This window comes from Lontra canadensis, unplaced genomic scaffold (assembly GCF_010015895.1).
Source record: "Lontra canadensis isolate GAN:19392208 unplaced genomic scaffold, GSC_riverotter_1.0 scaffold78, whole genome shotgun sequence".
Classification (NCBI taxonomy): domain Eukaryota; kingdom Metazoa; phylum Chordata; class Mammalia; order Carnivora; family Mustelidae; genus Lontra; species Lontra canadensis.
The window spans coordinates 1,799,567-1,814,447 of record NW_022631072.1 but is presented as its reverse complement, the minus strand read 5'-3'; the positions used below and the strand labels follow the sequence as shown (position 1 = coordinate 1,814,447).

At 35.2% G+C, this 14,881-nt stretch overlaps 1 protein-coding gene across 2 annotated transcripts in view; it reads right to left on the bottom strand.

The window, feature by feature from the left end:
- Positions 1-14,881, bottom strand: part of STRN (striatin) — a 100,157-nt gene that overhangs the window by 38,080 nt on the left and 47,196 nt on the right. For both annotated transcript variants that reach the window (XM_032881870.1, XM_032881871.1), the window contains exons 4-6: positions 7,403-7,481; positions 4,778-4,945; positions 2,684-2,819 (exon numbers count right to left, since the gene is read on the bottom strand). In XM_032881870.1, coding sequence (XP_032737761.1) covers positions 2,684-2,819; positions 4,778-4,945; positions 7,403-7,481 — 383 coding nt within the window. The remainder of the gene's footprint in view (positions 1-2,683; positions 2,820-4,777; positions 4,946-7,402; positions 7,482-14,881) is intronic.

Below are 14,881 nucleotides of genomic sequence, written 5' to 3'. Positions count from 1 at the left end.
ATATAGCCTCATGAATGAAGATATGGCAAGTTGCAGGCCACTGTCTATCATGTCTCCCACTTAAATAAATTAAAACCCCTGTTTTTTAATGGTTAGGCACAGAAGAAATGTGGTTACCAGTGGAGAGTAGGATTCGTAAATGGAAAGGGGTAGGGTTTGTTGTAATAAGTACATATTACTTTTCCTTACATCTCGGGTTCCACTCCACTCCTACCTCTAATGAGTCTGGAAGTCAACTTAAGAATTACAGCAAACACAAAGAAGTTATAGGTTGCACAGGGTGCCATGAAGATTAGAAAGAGGGATAGATGGCCACTTTGAAACCATTAGAAGAAACATAACACAAACGGGGATGAGACTGTGACTGGCATAATAGTTAATGATTCCTAATCCCATTCCTTTTCTGGAGACGACATCTTGCTGGTGAAGTTATCCTTCAAACAATTTAAAGTTGATCATTTTTTATACACATATATAATTTCAAGATCATTATTACACTTAACTAATGATACTATGGTAACAATGCAAAAAATGATGGTAAAGAAAAATAAAGTGAAGAGGTTGATCATGAGGAAGGAGGAGATAAAGAGGAGGGAAATGATCCAGAATGTAACCCAAAGAACAATCAACCTCCAGTAGAAGGTAAAGAACAAGAAGAGAGCATTTGCAGCAACACACAAATTTAATAATGGCCTATGTTTCTTATTTTCTTAGTTGAATCAACCAAACTATTTTAATTAAAGAAAATAACAGTTTAAAAACCTATTTGTTTTACTATACATTTCAATAGGATGACTTTCAGCCATTCTTTCTTTCTACAGCATTGCAATAAATCTTTTAAGTCATGCTTACTCATTGCTACATAGAGTTAGACTGTGGAAGTCCTTTTGGTCTGCAGCTATTAGCCTGCAGCTGTGCAAATTAATGTGATATATCCTAAAAATCAACAAAGCTGTTACAAAGAAACCAATTATATGTTTAGAGATATTTTTTCCTGAAAAACTATAAGGATTTTTGAGTCAATGCCTAAACAGGTTTAAGTATATTTCTATTAGCTATGCTTTCACTGCTTGGTCATAGAATTGCTACAATCCATACTAACTGCAAGACAGGATCTTTATGAATTTGATTACTCAAAAAGAAACCAGTTTATGGTTAGGAATATCTCTAAGACCATACTTAATATTTAAAGCATTATAATCAGTTAGCATTTACCACTGAGCTATGAATAAAGTATTTTGATGGGAAAATAAGATCTCATTGCAATTGGCCCATAGAAATCACAAAGCAGTACAAAACTTCCAAATGAATAGGACAGAGAAAGGTATCATACAAGTTTAGGCATTTTCTTTTACTACAGTAAATTAAAACATACGCTATTACTACCTGTTTGGATAAAAAAAAAAAATTGGGGGTGACTACTTGAAGTTCAAATAATATCCAGGGCAAGGCTGTATCAGCAGAAACCCACTGCAGAGAGGCTCAGGGAAACAATAATCTGGAAGTAATAATTTGAGAGTCTCTGGTGGAAGCAGAGGACATAAAGGACAGAAAAGTTATACCCAGAAATCATTTATATCATTTTTCATATATAGCTTCTCATTTACTGCTCACAAAATCCTCTGAAGGTAAGATGGGTATTTATAATCCCCATTTCACAAACTAAAATACTAAGCCTGAAGGGTAAGAAGCACAGATAAATTAGTGTCAGAACTGGGGCTTAAACCCAAAGCTTTCACATCTAGGTCTAGTCAGCTTCCTTTCTTCCTTGCTCTTTTTAAATAAACATGAAAGAGGAAATGTAAACATTTTCCTAGACAAAACAAAGCATGCCCTCATCTATTACTTAAAAAAGAGAGGAGGAGTGGGAAGGAAAAAGAAAGAGAAGAGAGGAGAAGGAGGAAAAAGGAGGGAGGAAAAAAAAGAGAAAAAAGGAAAAAAAATAAAACCAGGAGGAACTGAAGGTGATGGAATGGAAAAGGGAAGAGAAGGAAGAAGAAGCAAGCGACACCTCTCATTCCAAGAAACTACTATGGGAAAGTCAATAAACCTATAAAGATCTAAACAAAACTACAGAGTAACTTTAAACAAGTTTGAAGAAATATAATGGAACAGTTAGTAAAAATTTGTAACATTTGTCTACCAAAGCAACCCAGACAAGAAAGACAAACTGCACCAATTAGAGGTGATGCCAGTCGCCATCAGGTACCATAATGGGTCTGTCAGTTCTATTGTCTTACAGCACCAATAACACTGCATTGTTATAACACAAAAATTCTTACGATATTCACCAATCCTACTGAACTAAAATGTTTAATGAGTTAACAAGTCAAAGAGTGAGAACCTTTAAAGATTGTTTAAAGTTTTGCAAGTAATCTCTCCCCAATGTGGGTTCGAACTCACAACCGAGAGCAAGAATCCTGTTCTCTACTGACTGAGCCAGCCAGGTGCCCCAGAGAGTAAAGATCTTTTAAGGGAAGAATGCCATCCTAAAAGTATTATTGAATTTGAACTCAACACTAAAAACTCTTAGATTAAATTTCTCCAAATTCATGAAAAGAAGTTCAGGGTTTAGGCTGAAGCATATGGATTTTTAAAAAAGTTTTTCTCACTTGCTCTTCACTTATTTTTCAAGTAAGCATAACAATCCCTAAAAATATTAATATCTGGGTATCCAACTCACCGTTGAAGTATCAATGATGCTTTTCTCTCTTCCATCAATGTCATCATCTTCGTCTTCATCACTGAAATCTGCAGCTGCACTTTCAAGGAATTTGAAATTATCCAGCACGGAGGCAGAATCTGTTAACTCGGATTTTCTGGTTTTAAAACATGTACGCTTTGCTCAGTTAGTTTCTTAAACTCAGCATAAGAATCAATCCATATGTCGCACTAACTTCTGTTTATATTGTGACTATGATCCCTCAAATCATATTATGAACTACACAGATTCTTATCCATTATATTTCCATGCATTTTAATTGGCAAACCACAATAGGAAGTGCTTACTCTTTTAAAAGTACTTTGCAATCGTATCTATTTAGGTTAATGCAATATAAAGAATTCCCCCTCCGGACTCAATATACTTAAGTAAACCTTAATGTCTTTCTTTTTAAAAATAAAAATATTTTTCTTATTACCTCTACTTCTTTTTTTTTCTATTCTTTTCCTCGCTGCAACTCTTCCTCTAACATATAAATTTCTGTAACTAAGAAAATAACTAGTAGATATGTCAGTTTTCTCCAACACAATCTTTTATTTCTACTGAACAGCTAAGGAGTTGAAAAAAAATGCACATAAAGTTACCAAAAAGAACTTAGTCAAATTAATATTACTACAGAACTTGATCCTGTTAATGAATAAACCATTAACCTTTTGAAATGATTGACTTTTCAAATACATATGATTTTAATTTAGTTCCCTCAAAATAAATTTAGTAAACAATTTCTTAATGGCCAGAACAGGATGATTTCTTTCCAGTTCATTAGGAAATGTTTTAGATAAGGCATATTCTTAAAGAAAATTTAGCCACAACTACAGAGAAAATTTCTAAAACAGATAAAACTTAAATTTCAAATCTGCTGAGAGCTATGTTTTTGGTGTTCCACCCTATTCTCTATCCCTACACAAATCAGACAGATTCAGAATAATACTCTTGTCAGTTTCCAAAGACAGGTCAAGGGCAAAATACAAGACAACTCAAGTGGTCTTTTCTGAATATCTTTATGACTTACAATAATACTTTAGGTAAAACTATAACCAGGCATAAAGCCTACATTGTCTATGCCTACACAAAGAAACAAACTAATCTTACATTTGTATAAATAAGTTAATGTAGTCTTAAATATTAATGAATATACTTAAGAAGGCTCCAGTAACACTTGTTTATAGAAGTTTGTTTATAGGAGTCTGTCCTATTCTTGAATCTTTACCTAAATCCCACAATTTTAATGTTCCAAATAACAGAAATTATGTTCTCACTAGAAAATATATAGAGTTCAATTCAAAATATATAGAGTTCAATATATAGAGTTCAAAACCATTCTTATAGCCCAAACATGCAATAAAATGAAACAAATCAATATTTAGACTTTCACAGAACCTTTGGCTTTTTATTTCTTTAAGAATCATGCCAAATTTCTTTTCAATAAAGAATGTCCTTATTTAAATATCCATGTTCATTTTAAGCAGAATTATATATAACTGTATGACACATGATCCAAAAAGCAAAACAAAATATTTCAAACAGCTACTGAATTTTTCACACTTATTCTAGCAATTAAAAACATACACTTAAAATAGTTTTCCCAAAAAAAGATAGTTTTCAAAGGAAAGATGAGTTGTATTATTATTAAATAAACAAATGGCTAAGAAAACATTTACTTCTAAAAAATTTGAGGGATTTATAGGATTTCTAGGTCACCAGGAATGAAATTTCATTCTTACAAGATCTAAACTGAATCTCCAAAAGATGATCTTTTGTGAAGTTCTAATAGTAAGTGACTGATGAGCTTCAAGATATTAAAATCTGCATTAAACCTATAAAATTTCAAGCAAATAAAAATACTTTTTAAATATTCTTAAAATAATCATAAATAACTCTAATCCCTATGGGTTATCTTCTACCAAATGTAATTACTGTTTTTTTTAATCAAACTTTATGTTATTTCTGCAGCAGTATCTAAAATTCCAAGTATCACAAGTGTCTCCCATAAACCAAAAATATTTAATAAGTGCTAACATTTTAGCTAAAATGCTTTCTAGACAGAATACTTACCCAATCATTGCCGTCTCTTTAACTTCGGCCTCTGTGCCATTTATAACTGAATCCTGATTTTTGTCATCTTCCCTGTCAGTGACATCACTTGAAAAGCCCAACAAAGCTCGCACTCGTTTAGATTTCACATCTAGAATGGTATCAGTGTAACCCACCTCCTGTAGATACCTGTGTGAAGAAGATCCTTACAATTCAGTCATATTAGAATCAGTATTCTGTAACTTAATATATAAATAAAAGTATTTCTTTAAATTCACTGCCTGCATAAGACTTAACAGTACAGTACTATGCTAGTAAGACTTGCTAATAAATAATCTTCCAGCTGCAGATGGAGCTGTCTCTTGCAGTACCAGCCTCTATGGTCACTGAAAAAAATCAAAGAACTATACAATACACCATTCATTACATTTATCATAAGAAGAAGCTGTTCCTTAATATACCTAATAGCACATTCTTTCTTCTAGGAGGCAAACTCACTCTCAGATTCTTACAGTAGTAATTATTATAACCAGTAGTTTGTTTTGTTTTGCTTTGTTTTGTTTTACATTTCTGATATAAAGTGTTACTGAATCAAGTGTTTGAGATCTACGGAGGATATTTCTAGCTTATTTGGTTTCCTCCATGACATACAGTAAGAGTATATTCCAAAGAGTCATTTCTACAGAAAGAAAGCTTTTATCCTGAGACAACTCTAAAATAAAAATAGCCCACAATTCAACTGTGGATGTGGGATGCCTGTGTGCACGTGGGGGTGTGTGTTACAGAGAGGCAGCAGCACAGAAAAAGAGAATAGGTTTGTACTGAGAACTAGATCTGGGTCTAAAGCCCACTTCTGCCGCTTTCTTCCTGTGTGACTTTAATTTTCCCAAACCTCTGTTTTCTTCCCTCTAAAAGCGACACACCTAGTACAGTGGGTGGCATACAGAAGGCACTTGATATCCATTAACAACAAAGATGTCCAAAAAAGACCAAAAGGAATATGAAAAAGGCAAATGTCATTACTAATGTCATTAACAAATGTGACAGACAAATATTAGGCATGAACCTGTAAGTAAGCAGCAAGTCTCTGAAATTAAAGAGAAAACAAAGGTGGACAAGATAACCAGTCTTAGGTCAGTTTATTTCAAGATCTGGTATTAACAGATTATAGCTCAAAGACATATTTCACAAAGATAATGTGGCCAAAATGAAGTAAATACAACTTACCAAATCAAGATATTCATTTTTCAATACTATCTGATATTTACAGAAAGGTTTTGATTAAAATGTGGGATAATAAATGTTTAACTTTCTTGAATTTAATCAGCTCTTCTTAAAAACCAACAGAAAGGTGCTATGTTTTTCTGTTCTAAATATTTGATACATACCTTTCTCTGGCAACAAAATTGCATTACAGGTAACTGTTTCAAAGACTGCTCTTTCCATAGGTAAGTTGGCTTTACTATGTAGCTACTTCCTTATTCATTGATAAAATGTCATCTTAAAAGGGGCAGATCATGAGTCTTTTAAAGTTTTTGAAATTATCTCTCAGAAAGTTTACTATGATAATTACTTCTCATAAAAAAGAAAATGAGCACTTTAAAAACACATTTATGAAAGAAAAATGTATTCATCATATTTAAGAACAAGGTGAGGGCACTATGAAAACCACTTATTAAATGTTAGTGAATTCTCATTTTTTTCTAACATTAAATAGATACCAAATACATAAAAGGAGACATTTTAATATTCTTTTCCCATTAGTCCAAAGGAATGGCTAGCACAAATCCACTCTGGAAATCATTAGTGTTGACTACTCACAGGAAACTCAAAAACATGTAAGTAAATTTCATTTTAATGAACCACAAATCAGAATACCAATTTCAAATGTGATATGCAAGGCAATGGCAGTGAGCTGGTTAAGTGGCTTATAGCCTACCATCTGACATCTGAACCTCATTCCAACTTTGTTCCCTCTTTATAGTCTCAAATACACATTTTATAGGAGAAAGTATATGTTAGTACAAATTAAGGAAATTTTAAAGGTTCTTCAATCTATTTAAAATAGGAAGTTTAAAAACAACACAAAATACAACTAAATATAGATTAGATTTAAATCAAGACAATGTATATTTGGGTATAAAAGATGCAAAAAGTAACAATTTTATTTATTTGAAAGAGAGAGAGAGAGAGAAAGCAGAAGGAGGGGGAGGGAAGGTAGAGGGAGAAGCAGGCTCTCTGCTGAGGAGGGAACGCAACAAGGGGCTCCATCAATCCCAGAATCCTGGGATCATGATCTGAGCTGGAAGCAGGCACTTAACCGACTGAGCCACCAAGGTGCCCCTAGAATTCTTTCAAATGTAAATATAAGTGTATATTAAAATTTAGAAGCTTAAAGGTATACTCTAAGTTAAAATTATAAAAGAACTTATTCTTGGTAATTCTTATTAATATTTAATGAAAAATAAAATCTACTGCAGGGGGAATAAATGCTTACTATGAAAAAGAAACAAAAATTCAATTAAGCTTTTTCATAGCAGCAGCCTAATAATAAGAGATAAAGTTACTGAATTGAAAATGCAAAAAAAAATACATATATATCCTGATGAAAACATACTTTTTTCTGTTTGACCACAGGATACTTACTGTCTGAGTAGTTGTCGACCTTGTTTCCACATTAACTGGCTGTTTTGCTGTGGCTGTACCTCTGTTTCATTACCTTCATCTGGAAAACATTAAATCATAATAAAAGTGCTTGTTTCATTCATTAGAGGGCATCTCAATTCATAAAATATGCCCAATATAAATTTATAAGATTAAGAATATGCAGAACTACACTGTAAGGTATGTTTTAGGACAATATATATTTTTAAACTAATTTCCTTAACAAAAATAGTATCAATTTGTTATTGCTACTAGACTCCCCTGAGCATTATTAGCAGAACTAAAATAAAGACATTTTCCCAATCTCTACTAGCCTGAGAATTTTCGTCCAGGACAAAGACCTATTCAAATCAAGTCACATGGTAAGAGTCAAATGAAAGTATTACGGAGCACCACATCAGAGCTAGAACAAAGCATTCAGGAATGATGATAGAATAGCCAGTCTGGTAAAGAGTAGATAGGGAAAAAATAATTTCAATCCAAATCTATTTCCTTCACTAGTTATTAAATGAAAACTTCAAATATTCTTTTGAAGACATCCTTTCATTGAAAACCACCTAAGTCTTATAAAGCTTAAATTCATCATTCAGTAGAAAGTGAACGCTTTCAAGAAGATAGTAAAATAAAAAGAGCTTTCTGTGATAAATCTGGACTACAGAATTTCCAAACTATACTCTGACTCAACTTTAAAAATACAAAAAATTCTCACTTTCTATCAGCCCTCGATTAAACTGTAAGAAACTGTTATCTTTTACAGGGTTTTATTCACTGGAGATGTAACAGAGACTGAGAAAATTTATTTTATGATATTTGATGTTAAGCATTTACTATGTTCCAGATGCTGTGTTAAAAACACATTCATTATCTCCTTTAATCTTTTTTTTTCTCCTTTAATCTTTACAACCCGAAAAGATAGGTGTTATTACTATCCCCATTTTAAAGATGAAAAAAATGAGTTTTACAAGTTAACTGTATGATTTCCAATTAAGTGCTGAAATCACGTCTGAGTCCAGAGCTCACGTTTCCCTCTACATGCTATCACTATAATGATAAAAAATTAAAGAAATATATAAATAAGAATTAGATTTTCCATTTTCAATTTTCCTCCTAAAATAATCAGGCCAAGCTCTGTGACATACCAAAGAAACATTCAGAGAAGGAAGGGAAAATTAAGGGGGGCAGTGGTTGGAGGGGGAGATAAACCATGAGAGACTGTGGACTCCAGAAAACAGACTGAGGGTTTCAGAGGAGAGAGGGGTGGGGGAATGGGTTGGCCTAGTGATGGGTATTAAGGAGGGCACGTATTGCAATGAGCACTGGGTGTTATATGCAAATAACGAATCATGGAACACTACGTCAAGAACTAATGAAGTACTGTACAGTGACTAACATAACATTAAAAAAAAAAAAAAAAAAGAAAAGAAAATCAAAAGAAACAGCAGTAGACCAGACTGCGGCAGGAAGATTAAGTCACCGCAAAAAGGTAGATTACTTTGGGATGACCTCAGAGGGTATACTTTCAAAAAAAGGGCAAAAATAATGTCCCCGTACTAAGGAAAAACAACACACATCTTGTTTCCACTGACCCACAAATTCAAGAACTAGGGTTCACAAATGGTTCCACACATTCAGGAATACACTATGGTATGTTCTAATATATCTTAAGTCAAGTAAGCTATACTTGCCAAGTAATACTTATAGTGGCATTCCAAAAGACTAAAAATTTCGTATGTGAAGGAACTTTTGAGGTCATCTAATTTCCCATCAGTATAGGCCTCTCTAAGCCACCCTCAGAAGGACTCCACTGCCTGTGCCTACTTTAGCAGCTAGTGATGTTACCAAAGTACAACACATACATACACTCAACGGAATACTATTTACAAGGAATTATCTACAGATACACAGCAACAGGAACGAATCTCAAATGCATTATGCTAAGTGAGCAAAGCTAGAATCAGAAGGCTATATTCTCCATGGTTCTGGAATTCGTATGACCTTCTAGAAAAGGCAAAACTATAAGAACATAAAACAGATGAGTGGCTGCCACGGGATTAGACCGGTGGCAAAGGGCTGACTACAAAGGGTAGTAGTAACAAGACTATATGTTTTTGCGAAAACACTAAAAATGTGAATTTTATTTATGTGAATGCTATCTTAATAAAAAATAAATTAAGCCTAATCAAATAAGAATGCATCTTCACCCTCTTGAAAAGTGTATTCATGCATTGAGATAAAATCTGACTCCCTGGGTAACATGTTTTTTTAAAAAAGTCTAAAGTTAAGAGAAAGAAAAACTCTTGTACATGTGAACTTGATTTTCCCCGCATTTCCTTTTCCAAGCTAAAATTCACAGTTCTCTCAATCAACTATCAGATTCACTCTCACTTTATCAAGTTAAAAAAAATGACATCAAACAAAAGGGAGGATTTTAAAGTGGTAAGAGTTGAACTGCTTGGTAATATAAAAGTAGTTGACTGATACTTCCAGTCAAATTGGAAGTAACAGGGATCCAATTCACCCCTCTGCTTGAAACAAATATAAAACAAAATAGATGAAATCATGGTTAAGACCTGATGTCAGGCAACAAAGGACAACGATCCCTGAGAGAAAGGAAGCACACAGCACACTGATTATTCCAGCTTACCACCCTGACAGAGTTTCTAGATTGTGGCATACAAAAACAGTATCTAAGGAAATAATGGCTGAAAAGTTCAGTAATTCATAAAACTATAAATCCACAGATCTAAGAGACTCAATGAACCCCAAGCCCAAGAAACACTGGAAAGGGGGACACCTGGGAACTACACCAAAACACACAATAATGAAATTGCTTAAAACCAATGACAAAATGAAAAATCTTAAAAGTGCCAGAGAAATAGGTCATGTTCTGCATACAAAAGAATGGAGAGAAGCTTAATAAAAGATCTCTCATCAGAAACAATGGAAGCAAGCAAAAGAAAGACTTTCAGACACACAAAGGCTGAAAGAATTCACCGGCAGCAGCCCGTATTATAGGATATATATAAAAGTCCTTGAGGTAGATGGACTGTGACACCAGAAAATATAGATCCACACAAAGAATGATGAGCACTGGAAATATATACTGTTTAGATTGTTTAAATCTCTTTAAGAGAATTGACTGTTTAACAAAAATAATAATGTAGGGACGCCTGGATGGCTCAGTTGGTTAAGCGGCTGCCTTTGGCTCAGGTCATGATCCCAGCGTCCTGGGATTGAGTCCCGCATCGGGCTCCTTGCTCGGCAGGGAGCCTGCTTCTCCCTCTGCCTCTGCCTGCCACTCTGCCTGTGTTCACTCTGAGAAATAAATAAATAAAATCTTTAAAAAATAATAATAATAATGTAGTGTGTGACTTAGGACATAATAGAAGCAAAATAATGTGAAAACAACTGCCAAAGAGAGATGGAAAACCATATTTACAAGGCTCTCATACTATAAAAAGTGGTATATTGTCACTTAAAGACACACTGTGCCAAGTTAAAAAAAAGTATATTGTAAACCCTAAGGCAACCACCGAAATAGCAAAGAGTTACAGCTAGTAAGTCAGCAAGAGATAAAATAGAATAATAATAATAAAAAAAAAATAACTATATTATCCCAAAGAAATCCAGGAGAGGAAAAGGTATCAAAGAACAGACTGAACAAACAGAAAACAAACAGCAAGATGGGTAGCTTTAAATCTAACTATATAAATAGTCACATGAAATGTAAATGGTCTAAACATCTTAATTAAAAGACAGAATCTGTCACTCTGGATAAAAATACTCATTTTTAATATGTACCTGGCTTCTAATATTAAATAAAAGAAGCTAAAATATGGAAGATAAATAGATTTTAACATAACCTGGGGTAAAATTTCCTAGGGTAGAGGGGGGAGAAAAAGTTAGAAGGGAAATTAATTTTATTGTGAAAATTGTCTCAGAAAATGACTGGATTGTCAGTTTAAAAAGAAATACTTTAAGTGGATAAAAGAGCAAAGACTAGAAGAATTCCTGCTTCTTTAAAGTTTACCCTGCTTGGATACAACACCTTCTACCCTCTCCTAGTCACCGTCCTCATCACTGCCACCCACAAATCCCTCAATAACGCTTGGAACCAGGCTTACATGCTTCCTCTGCAACCAAACGTTTACCTCATCTGGAGCAAAGTTAATATTCATGTGGGTGATCCACTTCAGCCTCCCCGCAGCCACCACCCTCTCTAGCTGTCATACCTTAGATCCTATCACCATGAAGAACAGGCACAGATACAAACTCCTTCTCTGAGCATTTTCTGCAGGCTCATATTCCCACCTCACTAGTCCTTCCTTAGCTGGGACTTAGACCAGGGGCCAGCAAATTACAAGCTGCAAGTCAAATGTGGCCTGCCGTACTCATTCACTTATGTGTTGTGGCTACTTTCATGTTAGGATGTCAGAGTTGAGTAGCTGCAACAGAGCACATATGACCTAAAAAGCACAAATAGTACTATCTGGCCCTTTACAGGAAAAGTTTGCTGGCCTGCTCCAGATCACAGCCTATCCCCTCACTTTTACCCATTAGCCTCCTTTTGTCCTCACTTCCTTTCCTTTAGAGTTTCAGTTCACAGTCTACCACTTCAACTATTCTTTGGTCTATGTCCTCAAATTTCTTGTCTGTCTGGTCTCTCCATGAATTCAAGAATTTTTACCCAAGCTGTCAAGGGTGCTAACCAATGCATCTATATGAACTCATGATCACACTCCTCAACTCGACCCTTAGCTTTTCCCAATCCTACTGTTTGTGATCAGTTTGCTCTCCTGCTCTTATTTTAAACTTCTCTACTTTTCTTAAACCTGTCATACACTCTAAGCAGGTAATCCAGTCTCACACATAAAGCTATCACATTGATCACATTGAATACTCACCACCAAAGTGAAGCCCAAACCTACAAATCCATCACCTAATGTTTATATTCTTTCTTGAGAACAATAAAAGACACGCTCCTCCCACCATTCTCTGTCCTTCCTATTCTGAGTATCTTTTCTCTTTCATTTTTATTTGCTTAGAGGATTTATTTCCTTAGAGGAGTCTAAGAAACACATCTCCCCTCCCCCACACACACACACTTTCCTTGACCCCCATGTACCCTTTAAGCTATCCTTCTCTTTCACCTTCACAATCTAAGCTTCCTGAAAAGATAACTGCGGCTTAGTCTTCAAATTCTACTCATATCTTTGTTTCTACCCTTTTCTCCAGAACTGCCCATAGTAATGACCCATGTATCACTAAATCTTAAAGCTACTCTTTAGAACCTCTGGTTATTAGTCATAGTGCTTTAGAGTCCTTACTTCTGGAATCCCTCTCTTCTCCTGGTTTCCATCCTACCATTAAGATAATTCTTATTATTTCCTTTTCCACTTTCTATTCTTCTACCAGTCTTCAGGGCTCCAATCCAGGTCCTCTTCTCACTCTGAATAAAGTCTGGAGTTGGGGGGGCCTGGGGGGAGGCGCCTCTTCCTCCTCTCCAATGACCTAAGTGCCTTTGGGACCATGTACTGAGGCCTCTCAAATGTATACATCAAACCCATACTTTCAGTTTGAGCCCCAGACCCACAGAGCCAGCATCTACCAGCCATCTTCACTTGACTGCCTAACTAATAAATCCAAAAGTGATTTATCTTTCAATCTTCCAAATCTACTTCTGATCTAGTTTTGAGAACTAGAAGTGTGGGGGTCATCTTTGAATGTCCCCCTTTTTTTATCCCCTACGTCAAAACTGGAACTCATTCCTGCAGATTCTACTCCAGAAGTATTCTCTCAACACAACACCCTCCTCCCCCCAGTGTCTTGACGTCCAGTCAGTGCCCTGTCAAGGCACCCTTCTTCATGTAGCCAGAAGGCAGCAACAGACCTCTCACCAGTCTCCCCATCACCAACCCAGCTGCTCTCTGATCCACCTGCTACACGGCTGCCTGTGGGACCTACGAGAAAGCTGATCCTTCAAATACCTTAAAACTCTTGGGATTTATCTTAGGATAAAATGCAAATTCCTTAAAATATTTCACAAGACCCCTGTAAGATACTTTACAATCTGCCCTGCCCCCTTCCCCTGCTGCGTCTAGAAATACTCCTTCCCTCCCTTTCTTTACTAGCCAGTTATTTTATTTCTCAAATGGGCCAGATTCTTCCCTCTGCCTTCCTCCCACCTCTCATTCAGCAAATATTTAGTAAGTTCATTTTCCCTGGCCAATTCTTAATTGTCCTTCAGATGTTAACTTTAAACACCATGTGACTACTTAGGACCAGATATTGTGCTCCATAACACCTATTATCTTCCCCATTATACATGTCATTTTTCTGTAATCACTTTTTTTTTAATCTTCACTGTAAAAATTCAATAGGGTATTGCTATCTTTTCACTGAATTTGATGCTGGGTCTGACAAGCATTACATATTTAGTATTTTTATTTTTATTTATATATTTAAAGATTTTATTTATTTATTTGACAGACAGAGATCACAAGTAGGCAGAGAAGCAGGCAGAGAGAGAGGAGGAAGCAGGCTCCCCGCTGAGCAGAGAGCCTGATGCGGGGCTCGATCCCAGAACCCTGGGATCATGACCTGAGCCGGAGGCAAAGGCTTTAACCCACTGAGCCACCAAGGTGCCCCATATTTAGTATTTTTAAATAAACAGTGAAAGATCAATAGACGGAAGCATACTAGGTACTAACCAGTATTGTATACTAAGAAAATAAACCTGAAAGTTGTGAATTATTTCCACTATTTTCCCAGTTTCAGATAAGCAGCAGAGCAATCCCCAAAAGATTAAGTAATACCACAAGTATTTAAAGTATCAGGGCAGAGATGAACTTACATGCATAAGAGTCAAACTTTTTCTAGAACCACACTACTTATAAACATTTTGCATATGTTGCCACAAGACTTTTATACTCCTAAAATAGTATCGAAAAATAAGGAAACAAATTTTTTTTATATAGAAGTTCTGAGTAAATCATTTCGATGAATCAGACAAGATACTTTTAGGACAGCCTTTAACAAATAGTTTAAATTTAATACATTTAAGTGCATCTCAAGTCAAAAGGAGAGACATCAAAGTAAGAACAATTTAAAAAAACAAAAAATAGGCTGATGATCAACTGTTACTGCTCTAAATCTCAAGGATTCATTATTCAGCTGGGGAAATGTGTGAACATTACCACACAGAATTGAACTTTAAAGTTAGCAGCACATTCAGAACTTACTTTATAAGGTTTTTTTCATACATTGTCAAACACAGAAGCAGTGTGGTAAAATGGGATTAATATGAATTTTGGACTTTATAGGTTGGGGACAGCTGGCTGGCTCAGTCAGAAGAGCATGTGACTCTTGATCTTAGGGTTATGAGTTCGAGTCCCACCCTGGTGTAGAGATTATATAAACAAACAAACAAACTTTAAAAATATATATGAATGTTGGGAGTCA